Source organism: Melospiza georgiana, chromosome 2 (assembly GCF_028018845.1).
Source record: "Melospiza georgiana isolate bMelGeo1 chromosome 2, bMelGeo1.pri, whole genome shotgun sequence".
NCBI classification, from domain to species: domain Eukaryota; kingdom Metazoa; phylum Chordata; class Aves; order Passeriformes; family Passerellidae; genus Melospiza; species Melospiza georgiana.
Genome location: NC_080431.1, coordinates 48,066,280 through 48,085,304, shown reverse-complemented (window position 1 = coordinate 48,085,304; position 19,025 = coordinate 48,066,280). Strand labels below are relative to the sequence as shown.

General features: G+C 37.9%; 1 protein-coding gene across 1 annotated transcript in view; it reads right to left on the bottom strand.

The window, feature by feature from the left end:
* The window catches only part of DIAPH3 (diaphanous related formin 3), a 202,475-nt gene that overhangs the window by 172,031 nt on the left and 11,419 nt on the right, over positions 1-19,025 (bottom strand). Inside the window, exons 2-3 of the mRNA XM_058045211.1 lie at positions 8,675-8,848; positions 5,086-5,190 (exon numbers count right to left, since the gene is read on the bottom strand). Of these exons, the coding sequence (XP_057901194.1) occupies positions 5,086-5,190; positions 8,675-8,848 (279 nt within the window). The remainder of the gene's footprint in view (positions 1-5,085; positions 5,191-8,674; positions 8,849-19,025) is intronic.

Below are 19,025 nucleotides of genomic sequence, written 5' to 3'. Positions count from 1 at the left end.
GTCATTTTATGAATAAATTCATTACCAGCAGACAAAAACAACAGGCATGAAATGTGCAAATTTATCACACATGCTCAGTGAAATAAAGTTTTTGTATTGAATGGATTCTGTTTATGCATTGCAAAGATCTTAATAAGTCAATAGTCAACAGAAGAAAAGACCAATTATGAGGTCCTCTGAAGAGACCACAGGGCACATGTCCAGAAGGGTAACTGCATTCACATAAGCATACAGAGCAAAAAAGCAGCATACCATATATTTTCTACAGAACATATCTAAATACAAAAAAGCAGGCATACAATGGTGCATAAAACTTAGATTTGACTTAATTCATTGCAAGACTCCTTTTTTTGAAAATAGAAGTACAACTGTCATGTTGCACAAAGAGTCTTACTAAATACCTCTTGATTAACTAGTGGCTTAGGTCAGTAATTGAAGAGAATTAGACTTGCAGTGCAATAATAACTTGAAATTATTCAATGTAAATGGTAAGGTAGTCTCATTATATTATTGTAGCTAGTTTCATACAGGTGGTGTTTTCTCCCTTTGTTAGATCCTGAGGAAATACTGAGAAGTAATCTTTTTTTCTATGAAGTAGATGATCAAATAGTTTCTAGCAAAGAAATGAAGTTAAAATCTGGGAAGTGTATACAGACAGACCAGGCTGCTGAGCTGCCATCGAGAGAAACATCAACAGAAAGGTAAAATGGGAAGAGGAATTTCAGGAAGTTCCACAACAGAAAACTGTAAATCTTGAACCTGAGGAGGAATAAACCCATGCACCAACATGTGCTGAAGCTACCAGCTGGAATGTAGGCTTGTAGGAAAATAGGGGTTGTGATGAATGACAAGCTGAGCACAGGTGAGTGCATCACCAGCTGGTTGAGGGAGATGACCCTTCCCCTCAGCTCAGCAGTGGTGAGACATCTGGAGAATTCTGTCCAGTTGCTGACTCCCCAGCATGACAGACATGGACATATTGGAATGAATCCAGAAAGGGCTGTGGGCACAATTACAAGAGAATCTGTAGTACATGGAGAGGCTGGTAGAACTGAGATTGTTTAGCCCCAAGAAGAGAAGGCTCAGGGGAACCCTATTAGTGAAAGGACAAGAAGAACAAATTAAAATACAGGAAATTGGTTAAACATAGGACCACGACAAACTTTCCCCCTCCTCCCTCTGTTTTCTTAAGCACGAGGCTGGTGAAGCACTGGAACAGGTTGCTCAGGCACACTGTGTAGTAAATCTCCCCTATCAAAGATATTAAAATTGGAATAGATAAGAAGTTGGATGCAACTGTCTCCAGGGTCTCTTCCAGTCTAATTCTAAACACCTGCTGCCAGCAATCCTCCCAAAAATATAGCATCTCATGTTATATTTTGAAACACCATGTGTAATACATGGAATGTCATTCCAAACATGCTTCTGAATTGATAGATATCCCTACTTGCTTAAGTATGAGGGTAACTTCCAATAACTATGCTCCACAAAAAAAAGTCGATGAGATGTACAGCAAAGGTTGAGGTGAGAATCTGGAAGACAGATCTAGGAAACCCAGAGAAAATTTTTAAAAATCAGGAACAAAAAATGTTCCCGCAAACAAAATGAAACTCAGTAGTTTCACTGACTTCAGTTTTCTTTCATGGCTCTTTCCAGCTGGACTCTGCATAGATAAGATAACAGAGTGACTAGAGACAAAATGACCAAACTCCCAGCAGACAAAGTATTTAACTAAATGTTACAAGAGAGTTGGAAATTTCAAGACGTGTCAGAAATTCTGCTGGCAGCTCCTGATGTGCATACACTACTTGATAAGCACTACTTGTATGCCTAAGCATAAGGATTAATATCCTGTGTGGAGAATCTGTCATTTCCAGTGACTTCTCCCAGCAGTTCCTGCTGTAAAATTGACAAAACTGATGTAACCAAAATACTTGTAAGTTGTCAGTAAAATTTCTTTCTTTTGATGCACAGTCATATAGGACAGTCATATGGGTAGGACATACAGTTAAGATGGTTAGAAGATATTTGGAAGGAATTTAATATAATCAATAGCAAATGTGTGCAGTACAAAGGTCACATGGGACAGGAGCCCAGTCAGACTAGAAGAAAGCACTAGAATGACATTTCAGAGAGCCTCATGTGACCCATCTGAAAACAGTGCCACATGCAGTGGAGACTCACATCAACATCCAGAGAGTAACCAGTCATCCCATTTCAGACTCAGTTCCCCACTGGAACATCACCCTATGCAAAAGAACCAGTAAACATGTCTGTACAACAAACTACCACAGTGCTAAGTACCACTTATTCATATTATGCCAAAGTTCTGCAACATAATAAGAATATGATACATCTGCAGTGCTTAAATAAAATGAGAGCTGCATTTGGTGTCAATTGTGAAACAGATTATATTAGCTGTATTTCAGCATGAGAAAAGCTGCTTAAGTTCAAAATGTTCAAGTTTACTGAGAAACAGGAAATATCTTGAGGCATCAGTGCCTCTAGAAACTTAATTGCTCAACTGAAGAACAACTGGTCTGTGAGCAGATGCAGCATGAAGTCAGCATTAATTAATCTAGTTAAAACATCACAAGGGCACAATGCGAACAACAAAAACAAAATACTAAGAAGAAAATTCACTTTAAAAACCCAGTTTGTATGTTTTGAACATATAAAACAGCAAAAACGATGGCTGAGTAACATGAGAGCAATGCATTTTATTTCCCCTTGAGTATTAACTCCATAACATGAAATTTTATTTTCAAAACTTTTCTTTTCTGCAGGTATTACTATGCAAAGAGGTGTGCTTTGTGATTATTGGAAAGGAGCTGTGCACTTCTGAGAAACAGAAATCCTGACACTGAAGTCAATAATAAAGCTTTGATTACAGTAGAGTCCACTTTGATCACCAGAGGCTGTTTCATTTTCATGGATTCATTAGAGGTGCTGTCTCTGTTCTTCATTTTAATAGTTCTTCAAATGATAATTGCTTTAAATGAAACATGATCAGTACTCTCCATAATATTTGTGAAAAAGGATCTCTTTCCCAAGGCGAAATATCTTAGTACCCATCTCCTCAAAGTTCAAGAAGTATGAAAAGAAGTACGAACTACCAAAAGAAGTTACTGCATTATCACTCATAGAAGGAGAGGCCCAAGGTGGGATTAGTTGCACACAATAGTCAGGAGCTACGTGGCATTTCACCTGTTCCAAAAAAGTATGACACTTCCACAAAGTCAAGGTACACCAAAAGTTAACCAAGTGCTCTTGGGGTGCAGTGCACTATTCTCTCTAGACTCAGAAGGCACTCAGTCCAACTAACTCAAGGAAAGAAAGAGCATGCTTAGAACAAAGTTTTCAATTGCATGGGGAAGAAATTTCCCATCCCAATAGCTCCAGCACTAATCTGAAATCATCTGCAGCACAACTGGATTGAAGTACTGAATCTGTGCCTCACTGAAACAGCTTCTTCCAGTACACAATAGGTGAATGTCACTTCCAGTAAAGACACAACAGCAGAAAAAGAGCTCAGGAAAGACAAGTTTGCCTGCACAGATTGCTCTTTAGTCATCTCCCACAACGGAGAGAGGAATACATGGTCTAGCAGCAGAGGAAGAAAAGAGAAGGGAATAGAAAAAAGAAAATGCTGTTGTGAGCTTAGGAAAACACACAAGACAACAGTGTGTGATAACAAATCATTGTCCTGGGGGAGGAAACAGACCCGTCCTCTTCCAGAAAGCACCTTATACAGCTCCTCTGGGCATAGTGCAAGAAGCTCCATTGCCAAAACACAAGTGTGACAACATCCAAAGAAAAAAGGAAAATTGTGAATGGTCCTCAGAAAGAAGGACCAATGAGACATACTCTGTGGCCAAGAAGCAAAGACCTGAAAATCTTTCTCTTGACAAGAGATTCTTAACATCACCGCCATCAGCATGCTATGATTTAAGCAACAGATGTGAATGCAGCAACTCTGCACAGCCAGTCATGTTCTATTACAACATTACTTTTTAGATCAAAAAACTGAGGTCTTAAAATACATATAGAGGCCTGGGGTGCCCATGATATATAAACCCTTACATACTATTTTGGGTAGATAAATTTCAAGAATGTTGTAAGATCTACTAGTCTGAAGTTTCTTGATTTCCCATGCAATATCTCTAAAAAAAGAAAAACAAGCTAGACCTAATCTTCTGGTATTAAGGACCTGTTAAGCTATAGACAAGACCAGTAGCTTTGATAAACTCATCTTAAAAAATGTAATCTCCAGGCAGTTAGGTCCTGCACTAGGCATACCTACCTTACTAAAAGTGCTAAAGTATAACACCAATAATATACATCATGTGAAGTAGACAGTAAGATACACATCTGACTTAAATGACTATATTTAATGTTTTAGTTTCTCAGTACTTAGTTATAATTACATCCAGATTATTTTTACTGATACCTCTAGTTACATACAGCAGTGAGAGCTGAAGATTCAAACACATGAATTCTAAAACAATCAGAATATCTGAGGACAGGATTAGCTATGCAGCATTTAGCATGGGAGTCAGTTCTCACTCTGCAGAAACCAAGCCGCCTTCTTATGACAAGTGAATCCTTAATTTGGCCTTTATATACAACTCCTTGCACTACTTCAGAGCAACCAATCATTATAGGTAAAAAATGGACAATAATTGATTTTGTGCACAACACTTTCATTATCAGCTATTACATAACATCAAACATGAACTTTGTTTTAAGTCAGGCATGAAAAAGGCTCATCAGCTGAGGAATTATTTTTAAACAATGCTAGAAAAGAAAAAGGTTCACACCAAACTTTTGCAAGAAGCTTTTGTAGAATTTTCCATCTCTACTCTTAGCCATATCTTTACCGAAAAGAAATGCTGGTTTCTGTATAGAAGACACATTCTAAGTACAAGTGACTATCTGCCACTGTAACTTGTAAAACAGCAAGACAGACACAAACATTTTCAAAGAGCACTATGAGAAACAGAAGTTAGTCAAAGGAATGTAACATGCATGCATCTCTTTTTCTGACCAACAGGAAATAATGTAAGATTTTAGTCATTTACTTACAGACTTGGAAGCACTGCTAATATATTGCATCACCATTTCTTTTTTGGTATGAAAATCTTTTTCTCTCAATGGCATCTTCTTGTCTTCATTTAAATTCATATCCTCCTAGAATAGGATAGGAAAAAAAAGAAAAAACAGTCTTAAATACCATACATCAACAGAATTACTTTAAGGTAAGAGACTGACTTAAGTAAATAAAGACACAAAAATACAAACTCATACAAGTGAAAGCTGTTATACAAACAACTTTTCATAAGATGTTAATCAAAACCATAAAAATCCTTATCCATATCCCTCTGAACTCAGACTGAAAAAACCAAAACCAGTCAACTATACTAGGATTAACAAGTGCATCACAACCATTTTTAGTACACTCTTTTCTTAGGAAAGACCCACAGTTTCACACATGTATGCACCAAACTACAGAAGAGCATTATTTAATACTTCCCAAAACATTTATAAATGGACTCAAACCAGTACTTTACATATTTTTAATTTTTAATTTATTCCGTAATTCTCTTCCTCTGTTTCCAAATGGTTCATCTTGGCAGCAGAATGTGGTTTGCACTGAAACAAGTTCACGAATTAATAAACACCTTTGCAATAAGCAAGGCCAAATTCTTAAGGATTAAATCAAAACATTCAACCAGTATCAAAACCCCATCATAATTCATTTACCCCAATATAAATCCAGAGGTCAAAAAGAGCAGAGTGGCCTACACTGAAAACCACACAAATGACACTGAATGTCACTAGCATCTATGACACAGGGAGCTCTACTGCTCCAGCCTACACATGCTCTGATCACTGCAATCTTTTGCACATATGTGAGAAATGGCATTTCTCATCATGGCATAAGTTAATAAATAAAAGGGAAAAGAGAAAAAAAATTAAAATAAAAGTTAGCAGGAACAATTATCAATTTTGGCATACACATATAAAGCACACATAGCATGTGATTTACTATGTGCATTGCTCAAGCTCAGCAAGAATTACTGCAGTTATTTTCAGCTGAGACTCATGAGGTGAATCCTCATCAGCTTTGGCAGGAGCAATGCTACAAAATCAGTGAGTAACCATCTTGATATCAAAGTTATTTCACCTAGTCAGAAATCAAAGATAAACAGTACAGACAATCCTTAGAATCTGTACTACACCAAAACTCAAGTTTCTTTGTCCTTCAATAGCTTTCACGCTGAGTAGAAGAGAATGAAGCACAGTTCCTAGAAACATTTACACTTTTGCATAAATCCAAGCTTTGAGAAGATATTGCAGAAAATGCTTGACCCCTATCCTGGTTTCAGCTGGGACAGGATTAATTTTGAACTTAACTTAAACTAAAAATAAAAGCCCTTTTCACGTTATCATGTAGCTATTGCAAAGTTCATTCTTCTATTTAAAATAGTTTCTTTCAGACTTGCTCTTTCATGTTTTCTGAAAAGTAGTTTCTAAACTGAAATAAAAGTATCTAACTTCTAAACACAAAAAGAAGCCCCAAGAATTAAGAAAACTGTCAACATAAACTGTATTCCATAAGCCTAGGTATAACAGCAAGTTAATTTATGAGAAATATTCTGTCTGTGTGTGCAGTAAAAAGTAATTTCTTTGTTCGTGTTTTTAACAAATGAAACATCATTGAGACAATTAATTTATACAGACTAGAGTGATACAAGGGGCACAACAGATATTGCTTAGTTAATAAAATACCTCATCTCCATCCTTTATCTCTTAAATAACTGAAGTATATTCTACAGGTAAGCAGTACCTCTTTGAAAAAGAAGAATATATCATTTCACATGGATATTTTCCTAATAGCACTAACAGAAACTAAAGGAGGTAAATGACAATTATTATCTTTATTATCTGGTTTTATGAGCTCTTTCATAATTTTTGCCATGAAAACCACACAAGATGCCACTGGATAAAATAAAGGGAGAAGGAAGCCATATGCATCCAGGAAAACCCCAAGGTAAGACATTCAGTAAACCCTAAGAATTGAAAAACTTCTCCCTTCAGTACTAACACATTGACTATTTTTTCCATGCAAAATTATTTCTAAAAGCCTGGCTATAACAAACTGTTCAAATTGTTCACCAATCCACCCCTCCAAATCACTTAATTTGATCAGAAGAGCAAACTAGAGGCTACAATATATAATTAGCTATGTAATCTACTGTGACTAAACTAGCTTTATTCCAGCCCATTCAAATGTGGATAATCTGAAAAATCCTTTCTGTAGTGCATGTTATAGATAAAACAACACTGATAAAGCAGCTTAATACAAGTTTAAGTGCTTTGTTATTCGATGAAACTAGGAAAGCATTCAAATTATCCAGATGTCATCACTACTTTAACATATTTTGCAAAGTAGTTTTAAAAATGGAATTAATTATTTCAGGATCCATGGATATAAGCATCTATATTTATCTAGACATGCAGTAGTAGGTTTCTGAGGATTTATTGAAAGTTTCTATTTATTTATGGCACAGTACAACATCACAGTCTACTCTATACCAGAATGTCTGTAGGATGGTAGAGAAATACAATCTAAATGCAAGGGGTGTTTTTGAAGGCACACCTTCAATTTTATTAAAAAGAACTATCCCGTTTTCTGAGCAATTATCTGTTACAGCGAAATTTTTAAGAGAAGCAAGACATCAAAGAAAAATGAACCATTTGGCAATAAGTACAAATAGAGAAGTTGGTAACAGTTAATTATTCCTTTCCCTCACCAGTTTAACCGTGAAAAACCTGCATGTTATCCTTCAGTTACAGTTCTCAAGAGTTCTACAACAGCTTCTTCAAAACTAAACTATTATCACTGAGTACTAGGAAGTAGAAATTCCACAAAGGTACTTCTCTCATTGCACATTGCATTTTCTCCACATGCCAGTCCCTGGCAGTCCCTTTGTATGTCAAGAGTTACTTGTTACTTGCTGCAAGGCAGAGAAAGAAATAATAATCTGGGCATCATTCTCCTTGTTAGTGTTCTCTTGTGCTCTTCAGATTTCAGTCACTCTTTTCTCATGGCCATTTGTGTTTAGTTTTCAATTGCCCAAAATGTCATCATCACGACAAAAAGCTCAACCTACTGAGGTGCTACCAATGCCACATGGTCTTGGTGACTGCTCTTTTGTAGTGCACTAACAATGACAACTAAGGAAAGAAGCAAATTTGCAGACAAATGCTGCTTTGGAGGCAATTCTTTCTTTTTGTGCAAGAGTGACATGGCATATAAATTGAGAACTAAATGTGACTGTGACATTTGAAGGCATAAAATCTCTTTGTAAAAGTTTCAGATCATCTTAAAAGGAAGAAAGATCCCCCATTTATTGTTCCTCCTCAAAACATGTTGCATAATCTCATTTCTAATTTCTGTTTAAATATACTTGGACCAAAATTTTGCAAAAATAATCCAATACTTTATTTCCTGAGAAACATCCTAATAAATACACAATTACAACTCACAACAACAATTATATTAATAATTCAGGTAAAGATTAGAACACATGCACAGAAGAATACCTGTTCCACCTATCACTTAGCCATGTTGTCATTCTTTAAGTAAAAGAAACTGTAAGACTCTTACCATCATTTTTTCAAACAGTGCTATGATTTCCCTTTCCGACAGTGGTTTTGTAGCAAAACCCTCCAGGTCCATGGGTGTGGATGACCAATCTGTAGAGTGTGACTGCTTCATATGTGGCAGAGGAGGTCTTTCTTTTTTACTTCTTGGAATTCTTATACTGGCAAATCTATCCAACTGAAAATATAAAAGGTGCAATATATCACATACTGCTTCCATTCTGGGTAACTCTAATTAACATGGGTGTTCTTGGAAATTGAAAATCCTTATTTTTCTGTGGTAGCTTACCTGTTCTTTAACTGCCTTATTCTAAAGGCTTTTCCTAAAGATACATATGATGGTCAGTTGCCTAGCACTGGAGTTAACTGACCAGAATCCCATTACATTAGAAAGAAATCATGCAGAACATCAGAATTTTACAGGAAGTTTGGAGAAATAGATATCTACAAAACCAATTTATGAAGAATTCTTCCCAAGCGTTACATGTAGAATATGAGAAAGCAGGCTGATTTACCAAAAGCATAGTTTTAAAGTGGTTTTAGTTACCCAGAAACAGCTGTACTCCTAACATGGCTACAGAATATATGGACATGCAAAGAAACTACTTTTTATTAAAAGACAAGTTAGCATAACTAAGACACGGTTCTATTTATTTTCTTTATATTTCTATTTCTTTTTGCATCATGTAATACAAAATTTAGTGCCTTTGTTCCAATTATTTAAAAACTAATTTTGGAGAAACCATTGACTCCCCTACTAAAGCTACATAGAGTATGTTTATGATTCCATGAATGATCCTTATGACTAATCCCCAGCACACATCAATCACTCTGGCTTTACTAACCCTTCCAAGAGCCAAAAACCTTCTTTAGAAAAGTGGTTTGGGTTGTGGGATTTTAAACTGGTTAAATATTTACCAACTTTTTGATCAAGAGTTACTAAATGAAGCTTTACACATTTTCCATGCTAGAGCCTGTGTTTTAAGGCACATGGGGGCAGCAGGCAAAAGCAGAGGACACCTAATGAGATGTGCTACATCATCATCTTTGTAACACCCTTTTGAACAGATACGAACAGCAACATCACACTCCTCAACACAAAAGAAAGTTACGGAAACTTTTGATGCATAAGAGATTTTGGACAAGATTTCAACCGTATCAACTGACTTCTGTCTTGGAATGCTATGCAAAAATATTCTGAGGCTTCAATATATCTTTAAGATAAGTATCTTGAGACAAGTACATCAGTTACCAAACTAAATGACAAGTAAAATTATTATAGCATCTGTGGAATTAAGATCAGAGAGAGCAAAGAAATCAGTAGCAAAAATTGGGTACAAGTGTTCCACTCTAGTCAAAGCAAGAATTGACTATCAGACATCCATGAAGAGAGGTTTAGAGGAAAAATATAAAGACTTTAATTCTTCCAGTTCAAAATTGAAAAGAAACAGTTTTTGGAACATAGAAATAGATCGTAAGCTACTCACAGATGGTTGTAGAACATGCAAAAGCAGAAAATTAATATAGCATAAACATAAAAGAGCTCAGCATGGATGATGGGGCCCTTCAGTGTCACATCAAACCAGCAGGCAATGAGGAAGAGCATACTCTACAGGAATAATTACATAGGCAAGACCCAGGAAGACAAAGAATGCAACAAAAGCAAAAGGGAGGCTAACATCACTGGAAGTGAAGTAGTAGTCATCAGTAACAAAAACCATCTTACATCTTGACTGGAAAGCAATTTCCCTTCCTGCTTTTAAAATCAGAAGTCTATGGTAAGCATGGGGAGATGAAGCCAGACTTCAAACTGACGTGACTAGACAGGAATTGTAAAAAAATCGTATTATATGATACTTTTCTTTTCAAGCAATGTCTTTCATAAGTACTGATGAAAGGTAGCGTGCCTAACTCCAAAAAATGAGTCTGCCAGTAGCTTCTCCATGCCCCCATATCTTCACTATAAAGTGCACAACCTAAGATACAAGCCATTGTATTTGTAGATGGTTCATGTACAGACTTGAAACAGGTGTAGAGGGAAGACACTTTGGCTAAATAATGGATTTCAGCCCATGAATCAGTGAACAGAGAACAAATTATGTTTAAGACAGCTGTGCCCTAAATTTCTTTTCCAGTATCTCCTGAAAAATCTCAGTCCCTTCTTTACTGTCTGTGCTCCCCAAGTGTCTCCTCTTCCTTCTCCTGCTCCACACAGCAGCAGCAACAGAAGTTCTGGCCAGGCAGAACTGCATGCAGTGCCAGAGGTCTCTAGAAACAGACAGCCCTTATTCAGGGAGAAAGGCCTATTCCTCCTTGAAAAGAGATATTTCACTGGTTCCCAGTTTTATTTTATGTTTTGGTTTTAATCTTCTCTTGAATATCTAGTAGATATTTTGCATCATTATACATTATGCCGTAACCTTTATATTCCCCATATTCACCAAATCTTATGCCACTCATCCTAGAGGAGTAAAGCACATCTTGGAATATATTTGATCAGACAGAACATTTAAGATAAATTGAGATAATAGGATTATAAATACATTTAAAAATGTGTCAAACTAATTATTTTAAATAATTTAAAACAATGCAACCTAAAAAGAAGATTCCCATACATTAATAAAAGGGAATTCATAACAAGATTTGCACAGTAGAGTGTGGATATTCTACATATACTTCCCTTTTGAATTATACATTGATAGTGCTTCAGAAAAGTTAATACTTCTCAGTATTCCACACAGGCAAATAATTTCATGGTCCACAGAAAGCACTATACAGAAAGAATAGAAATTTCATTGCTTGGGCGTAATGAAATCTACCACTGATGCTGCTGGCGATCCAAGTGCATAGAGGAGGAAACGGCAAAAAAAAAAAAAAATTCAATAATCTTCCATGTTACACCAAAACATTTTAAATCAGGCTAACCAACAGGCTATAGCTAAGCTTAGCTTTGATACAGTGTCACTAGAGTTTAAAGTAGGTTTGACCTTGCATCTTTTCTATTTTTTGGTATTTATTTTATCAATGGATACATATAGATGCATACAGCAACAGTGCTCTAGAAAAGTCAGAAAAATATCTGTATGAGCCAAAATCAGGCAACCATCAAGAATGAACGGCAAGGTTTTATTGGCTTATTTCATAGGCTGACTATTATTCCACTGAGAGCCCATGAAATAAGAAAGTGATTTTACGCCCACACCATGGCCCTCAAAAGTCAGTTACACAGAGATCCACAATACAAACTTTCTGACTCATCACGCTTTCTAATTAGGTCCCTAGAAAGTAAATTTTTTTGTGCTCTGATTTTGATCTTAGTGATGACTTCTTATACCTTTCTCCATAAGAAAATAGCATATATTGAACTTACACATTTGATAACGCAGGAATCAATGGATCAGTTACTGCTAGAATAATGTTTGGCACTACAGCTTATCAAGACATCACCTATTAATAAAGCTGCTATGCATGCAGGAATGAAAGGTGTTAATTCAGTGCCACCCTGCCTCCCTCATCTCTCCCTTAATTAACACATCAAAACACCTATTCCTATATTAAGAAATTCCTCACAAAAGAAATCCAGCACACATATGTAAAAAAAACACATTATCACTGTAAGTGATGGCCTTAGCAACAGCACTGAAAACGGCCCTTGTGATAGCCCTGCTTCTTCCTCCTCTCCAACCTCCTTGTTCTCCTTGACTGCTTTTGCTAAATCTTTTTTGAAAGATTCCTTCATATACATTTCTTCTGCTTGTGTACAGGGGCAAGTGACACCGGCACATGTTGTTTCTCTGCTTCAGTGGCACTGTTTGTCATCAGGCGTGAACTAACCACAGTGTCTGTCACGGTGACTAGAACAGCTGCAAGCTTGGTGTCTCACTGTCAGATTCAGAGACCTTCTCTCTCACCCGAGGGCACTGGGCAGTGCTGGGCACGGCTCAGTAGGCCTGGGCCAGGCCCCAACACATTGCAGGGGTTTGGATGCTCCTGCATTGCCAGGGTGGCAGAATACCTTTTCCAAGGCCAAAACTTTTACTGGTTTTTCTGGATTATGCACTCGCTAGGGGTAAAGTCTAAACGCAGGCCACTGCCCTAGACACTGGCCCATACAGTGCCACACACTCCACCACTCCAAATTACCCAGCTTTTGGGCAAATGTCTGGGTGATGTTCTTAATTAAAAGTCTGATCTTAAACAAGACCTGAACCATATGTAATAATATACTGGCTCCAAGAGAAAGATCAGGTTTGTTTCAAGGATACTCAAAATCTTTAAAATTCTCAAAGACTACTGTAATCAGTCTGGAGGAGAAGGAATGAAAGGGGGAGGGAAGAAAGATGTACGAAGGTATCGTTACAGGTTCAGGAGAATGCCTGTGCACAAAAAACTCAAGACGCAGTCAGAACAGCAAAGCGAGTCAATTTTATTAGTTGTGTTTGCAATAAATACATACCGACCCCTGGATGCTGGAGAAGCTGCCGAGCAGAAGGAGATAAGAGCACGGCTCCTGAGTGGGAGGGGCGGGAGGGCGACACACCTTCAGCGTGTTCCCTGCTGAAAACCGTGTGCATCATGTCATCCTCTCTCCTCCACCCTTACATCTCCCCCTCAGGAGTGGCCAGTTTCAACATCGTCTCACATGGGGCCCAGTGCATGAGATGAGGTCACAAGGGCCCATGATCACATCTCCATGCCAACAACAGCTTTATCATTCCCCTTTCACAGGATGAATTCCACTGATACATAGTTTCATTTCTGAAGGTTAGTCCTGCCAACTAACAATAAGTTGTTCTTCTACATTATCTTGTTGACGTGCACAATCACAAACCAAATACATTAGGCCTTAGACTCGTCTTTGGTCCCTGACACAGGTATCTTCCCCATAGGTTGTCTTTCTGAGGACACAACTTTTGATACCTCATTATGAAGACAGAGCATTACAGAATTATTATGGTTTAACCTAAAATACCTTACTAGAAGCATTGAAGAACCTTCTTTCTTTCACTCGCATTCTCATGAAGAGACACACACATTCACATATATATAAAAAATATATTCATATATACATGGACCATTAAAACACGGATGGCAATCACTAAGTTCAGTCTTTTAGAAGAGTTCTGATATAAAATATCTACAGGTACAAAATATTCCTTTCCTGAGTGAAAGCATAAAGCCAAGAGTGTTGCTTATAGCTTTTGCTCTTTTACCAGGTGTTCCTCTCACTCTGCCTTACAGATATGTAGGACAAAAAGTACTGCCACCCTTTATTTTCAAGTTCACATTTTTGACTGCTTGCTATTTATATACTCAGTAAACACATTTTCACATCTGAAAAATTTGCTCAAGCCCTACAGAATAACTCAGTCTCACAGACATTTTGCCAGTCATTTTAGTCACAGAAGCCAACAGCTCAGTCATGAAAGTCTGCTGTAAAACCCTGATGCTGACAGAAAACAAAAGCTTAGGGGAACATTAACAACATAGGAAGGAACAAAAGGAGAATACAAAGTGGAACAAATCCTGTGTCTTGACTTGAAATAATTATTATTCCTACTGGATAGGCAACCAACAGGATGAACTGGGTTGCAACAATTTATTTCAGTATCTTTGGAACTTAAAGTAACCCACTTACCAGCAGAAATACTTCTCAAAAGATCAAAGAAGTTACTTCCAATGACTCTAAGTCAAAGACCTCTTAACATATTTTTCCTCCTTGAAGCTCCAGAAGATTAAAAAAGTATATTCTTTCTTTGACAGCCAAATTGCTCTACAAGATTAACTTCTTAGTATGTGAGAAATTCCACAGCCAGCAGTAGAGCTTTTAGGAAGAGCAAGACTTGCATAAACCAAGATACACAGAAGAATCCCTTTGATAAAATGACTTCTTATTCCTAATAAACTCAATCTCAGAGATTATTTTACCAATCTTAAATTTATAGAATTTAGACTTGTGCACAATCACATCCTAAATGCGTAGACAATATTTCACTCTGAATCTTATTTCTCTGTATACTGAAAATTATACAGCCTTTCTAATCTTTAGCAGTTGCTATGAAAACAGTATAATTTGATGCTCTAAGGAATTTCAGTATGTTTTTCTTTTCTGTCTACATAAGATACCTTTTAATAAAATTCTGTTAATATGGAGGTTTTTTAACCTTTCTGACTCTTACTGTCTCCCTCTCTCTCTGCCAACACTGAGACAGGCATGCCAGCAAACTGCATCTCAGGAAGTGGTAGACCTTCACCCCCAATAGGCAGGAGGGGATCTAAGAGACAGGGAGAATGGATGTAGGTCCCTGCTTGGGGTGCCAGGTGAATCCCCTCCCAACCTACCGAGGGAGCTGTCCCAATACATCTTTGTGAGCAGAGAAGGACTAGTGGGTGATATGGGGTGCAAGGTGGCCATTTTGGGCACAGTGAGTACAACATTGATAAAGTTCTCAATTCTGAATAAAGTAAGGATGGGCACCAGAAGAATTGCTACTTGGGTTTCAGGCAGGCAGATTTGGGCCTTTTTAGGACATGGACTGACAAAGCCCCTTGGAATCAATGCTGAAGAATAAAGTAGTCCAGGAAGGCTGAAGATACTTTAATAAGGAAAATTTTAAAGATACAGAAGCAGGCAGTCCCGATATGCCATAAGAAAATCCAGTGGAGAAAAAGACCAGCCTAACTAAACAGAGAACTTCAGGCTGAAAGGCTCAGGGGAGGAAAAAGGAAAAACAAGTGTATCACTTCTGGAAGGAGGGTCAGATAACTTGGGGGGACTACAAGGATGTTGTAAGGTTATGTTAGGTGAAAAAGTAGAAGAATCAAAGCCAAACTGGAACCTGGTCGCTGTTGTTACAGACAACAAAAGTTTCAATGAATACATTAACAGCAAAGTACAGCTATGGAGAGTCTCCATTCTTTGCTGCTTGCATATGGTAGTGTAGTGTCCAAGGATGACAAAAAGGCTGAGGTATTTAATGCCTTCTTCACCTCAGTCTTTAATACCAAAACCAGTTGTGCTCAGCAAACCCAACTCCCAGAGATAAAAGATAGGGATAGGAAGCCAAGTGAAGCCCCCATAATCCAGGAGGAAATGGATAGTGATCTGCTATGCAAGTTAAACACCCACAAGTCTATGAGCCTGGATAGGATGTACCAGGGAATAATGAGGGAGCTGGTCAAAGAGCTCGCCAATCTACTTTCAAACATTTACCAGCAGTCCTAATTATCTGGAGAACTTCCAGTTGACTGTAAATTAGCAAATATAAAGGCCACCTAAAAGAAATGTTGGAAAGATGATCCAAGGAACCACAGGCCTGTCAAACTAACCTAGGTACCAGGGGAAGTCTTGGAACAGATCATCCTGAGTGTCAGTATACAGAATGTACAGGACAATTAGGACATCAGGCCCAGCCAGCATGGGTTTGGGAAAGGCAGGTCCTGCTTGACCAACCTGATCTCCTTCTATAATCATTTGACCTAGTCAGTGGATAAGGAAAAGGCTGTGGATGGTGCCTCCCTAGACTTCACTGAGGCATTTCACACCATTTCCCACAGCACTCTCATGGAGAAACTGGCTGCTCATGGCTTGGACAGGTACGTTCTTTGCTGGGTGAAAAACTGTTTGGATGGCTGAATCCAGGGAGTGGTAGTGAATGATGCCACACCAAGCTGGTATCTGGTCACAAGTGAGGTTCCCCAAGGCTCAGTATTGGGGCCAGTCCTGTTAAATATCTTCATCGGTGATCTGGACTAAGGGGTTAACTGGACTAAGGGGTTAAGTGCTCTCTCAGTTAGTGTGCAGATGACACCACACTGGTTGACAAGTGTTGATCCCTTGGAAGGCAGGAAGGCTCTGCAGAGGAATCTGGACTGGTTGGATCAATGGACTGAGGACAGCAGCCTGATGTTCAAATAAATCCAAGTGCCAGATCCTGAATCTGTGTCACACAAAGCCCCTTGCAGAGCTACAGGTTGAGGTCAGAGTGGCTGGAACGTGGCTGAGCAGAAAAGGACCTGGAGGTGCTGGTTGGCAGTGGCTGAACATAAGCCAGCATGTGCCTAGGTAGCCAAGAAGGCAAATGGCATCCTGGCCTGTATCAGAAATAGTGTGGCAAGCAGGACCAGGACATTGACCATCTCGCCGGTGATGCTCTGGTGAGGCTTCACTTCAAATCCTGTGTTCAGCTTTGGGCCCCTCACTACAAAAAAGGCATTGAGGTGCTGGAGTGTGTCCAGAAAAGGGCAATGCAGCTGGTGAAAGAAGGGTCTAGAAAGCAAGTCCTATGAGGAGCAGCTGAGGGAGCTGGGGATGTTTATGTTGGAGTAGAAGTTCAAGGGGGATCCCACTGCTCGGTACAAATACCTGAAAGAAGGTCTTAGCAAGATGGGATGTGGCCTCTTCCACCATCTCAAGTGAAAGGATGGGAGGAAATGGCTTTGAGTTGCATCCAGGGAGGTTCAGATAGGACATTAGGGAAAAAAAATTACTGGTAGAGTGGTTAGGCATTGGAATGAGTTGCCCAGGAGCATGATGAAATAACCATCTCTGGAACTGCTCACAAGACATCTGGAGGTGGCACTTGATATAGTTTAGGGGTGATTATGGTGGTGCTATGTTGACAGTAGAACTACATGATCTTGAAGGTATCTTCAAACATTGATGATTCTGTGATTGTTGGAATATGGAGCACTTGAGAGAGATAATTTGATATCTCAGCTACCTGCTTTCCATTCCTCTGTGGAGCAAGAACGCAATTGCCAACTTTGCAGATAGCAAACAATCAAGCTAAAAGAAGCACATGTGTAAAACCCAAGGTTTTTGAACTTAATGAGGATTTATCACTTAAAGTAGACAATTCATCAGCATCTACAAATAATCCAATTTAGATATTGAAAAACAGCCTGCATTTTTAGATTCTCAACATGCTGCTAACACACGTGAATTTAAAAACAAAAGAAGTTCCTGGTCACTAACCAACTTACAAATACGACTGTATTTGTAAGAAATGGGTTCAGAAATATAAATATTTCATAAAGCATAATGAAGCAGTAAGTTAACATGCAAGTTACCTTACTTGCCCATGAGAAGATTATTTCATTGAAAGCTACAAAATCAAGTTATCTTAAACCTTCAATTTCTTTACCTTCTCTTACTACTAATTTTGTTCTTGTCCCAGAATCACACACAGAAAGATTAAACCAACAGAAAAGTGAAATAGAGGAATAAAAAGTGTCCATTTGAAAGCGTACCCTCATTCCAAGATGATGCTGCAAGTAAACAGAATATCCCCCCTTACGTGTATTTAAAAGTTCTCAAATGTTGTGGCGCTGTAATTTATTTCACTGTTAGCCTTTTACTAAATAGCTGTCATTCCCCTTTTCAAAAATATGTATTCATATGAAAAATTTGGTACTACCCTGCAAATGAGATTTCATTACTCTGTGAAGGGGCCTTTTTCATGCTCTGAGAAATTTATGGAGTTGGGGAAAAGTTTGGTTACTACAGAGATGGCAGACTTTTTGTTCTTATTCCCAAAATGAACAATAAACCTGCCAATTTTTTGAGGCTACGATTACAAGCTGGACAAGTCCAATAAGCTTTGCAAAATGCAAAAATGCAGCAGTCTAGCCTCTTTAAAAGGAAAAAAATGCACCTCACAAAAACAAACAGTAAGATCTCATGTATCCCGACTACAACACTTACATGACACTATTCAAAACTTGCTTTCTAGTTACCAAAAAATACTTTTGCTTTCAGAAAGCTGATAGTATTTTCTTAGCCTTCCAACATAAACACAAGTTTATACAATCAAACTTGTATTATCAGCCAGTCAAACTCAAATTTTCTTAATCATGATTTCCATCCAATGAAATTCTGCTAAAGAAATAGAAACAGATGATTTAAGTAAAACTAAGACTGACAGACATAAATCTCTCTGCACTTCAGCTCCTAGCTACACACAGAAGTACTTTAGCAAGAACTCTGTATAGCACTGAAGTCATAACAGCTGATCTTCAGGTGATGACAAAACATTACTTCCTAGGCAAATTCAAAGGCTTTGTAAAATTATGTATTTTAAGAAAAAAATATTATGCACAAAAGAATAGTACAGGAAGTGAAATAGGTAACTTCAAGAGCAAGAAAAAAATCTGGTTTGTGGTTAGATACAGAACTCATCTCTGATCAAATTTGAGAAACAGCATTAAACATGACACTGAATATACTTAAGGTGGTTTGAGCAAGCAATAATGAGTTTCACAAGCAAATGTTACTTTGTTAAACATGTTATTTTAAGCTAGCCATGCAGCCTAAGTAACTTTGATATTAAACATGCAATCACAGATATCTTAAC